The 1,683-nt window shown below is 56.2% G+C and overlaps 1 protein-coding gene across 1 annotated transcript in view; it reads right to left on the reverse strand.

Annotated features, from left to right (window-relative positions):
* Positions 1 to 1,441, reverse strand: part of ANO5 (anoctamin 5) — an 84,637-nt gene extending 83,196 nt beyond the window's left edge. The window contains exon 1 of the mRNA XM_011362601.2: positions 998 to 1,441. Coding sequence (XP_011360903.1) covers positions 998 to 1,037 — 40 coding nt within the window. The 5' untranslated portion in view covers positions 1,038 to 1,441. The remainder of the gene's footprint in view (positions 1 to 997) is intronic.
* Positions 1,442 to 1,683: the final 242 nt, after the last annotated feature.

Below are 1,683 nucleotides of genomic sequence, written 5' to 3' on the forward strand. Positions count from 1 at the left end.
TGACTACTAAGAGGTTTCTTAGATTAAGATTATGGTAATAATCGAAAAACCTTGTAAATATACTAAAAACCATTGACTTGTACACTTCAAATGGGAGACTTTTATATTATGTCCATTATACCTCAATAAAGCTGTTAAGAAAATGGGGGAAAATGCAATAATGCATTGCCTTATAAGGGTGCCTTATAAGACTGACTAGTAAAACTGCTTAGATATTTTATCACTTAAAATTTTGTTTCCATGTTTAGATTTAATACTAAACAAGACGTGAAAACAGAGTCATCGGAGATCTTGGAGAAAAAATACGTGCGTTTTTAGAAAAATGTATAGTAAAATAGATCCACAGAATGTAAGTACGTGCAAAGGCCTTAGCGAACAAATATTTAGCAAATATTTCTCAACATAACTAAACATTCAACGAAAGCTGGTAAAACACAGCATTCTCAAGTGCGGAAGAATCTCAAGCTGATGGACCTTAGGGTCTGCCCCTCCCATAATTAACAAGGATCTCAAAGCTCGAGCAGTAACTGGCGAATAAAGAAAGGCAACAGCATTTAAGGGTCATCTTCCCACACATGGGTCCGCTGTCGTGTACTCTAAGCTGGGGCTCTCTAAAGGAGGCTTTCTTCCCAGTGCCTGGGTTCACAGGCCCGGACACCTCAGCTCACACGCCCAATGCGCTGACCTCGCCTCCCAGCATTATTCCACCGCTCCGCCATATACAGAAAAGGACCGTGGTCGCAGAACCGCAGGGGTTACAGGACAGAGGTCCGGGACTCGCCCGAGCAGCAGTGGAAATCATGAGCCACAGACACCCACCCACCCACGCCCGGCAGGGTCTGTTAGTCTTGCAGTCCCTGTCTCGCGCATGGCACGCCACTCTGCGAAGGTCCCCGGGCTCCAGGCTGCCAACGTTCCCCGAGGTCTCTGCGCCCGGGGTGGCGGGGTCCGCGCGCGGAGCCCGACCCTCCTCCCGCGCCTCTCTGCCGGCTCCTACCTTCCTGCCGCACCATTTCCAGGACGTTCGGGTCGCCCATCTTCGCCAGCTCGTTAACGACACTGAGCGACGCGCGGCCAGCTTCAGACCACAGCGACTGGCGGGCAGCTCTGGGGCAGATACTGAATCTCACCCTGGGCAACGGGACTTGCTGCTTCAATTCGCAGCTCCCCGAGGATATTTTCCTCGCCTGTCTGAGGATGTCGCTCTCCCGCGTCCCCACCGCATTCGGGATCTTCAGGCGGCTGGGCTTCTCCTCCAGCGGACGCTCCTGCTCCACCTGCTTGGCGCCCTTGGCTGCCCGCTTCGTGGCCCTCTTCCGGGAGCGCTCCTGGGGCCCCTCCCAGCGCTCTCCCGGGAAGCTGCCCGACTGCTGGCCCGCCGGCTCCCTCGCCGCGTCCTCGACTTTCCCCGGGTCCTTTGCAGCCTTGCTCTTGCGCCGCTTCCCTTTCTTCGCCGCTTGGTCCGTCTTTCCCCGCCTCTCTCTCCTCCCCCCGACCTCAAGCCCCGCCATCGCCCCGCCCCCGGGCCCGCTGGTCCCCTCTTCTCCGCTAGAGCGGTCCGAGTCCCTCGGCGGCTGCTCTGCTGCTTCCTCGGAGCTGGTCTCTTCCCTTCCTTCTGGGGCGCCCGCCGCCACCCGTCCTGCCTCCGAGCCCGCCGGCTCCGTTCTCGACGGGCCTTGCTGG

The sequence above is a fragment of the Pteropus vampyrus genome, unplaced genomic scaffold (assembly GCF_000151845.1).
Source record: "Pteropus vampyrus isolate Shadow unplaced genomic scaffold, Pvam_2.0 Scaffold76, whole genome shotgun sequence".
In the NCBI taxonomy this organism is placed as follows: domain Eukaryota; kingdom Metazoa; phylum Chordata; class Mammalia; order Chiroptera; family Pteropodidae; genus Pteropus; species Pteropus vampyrus.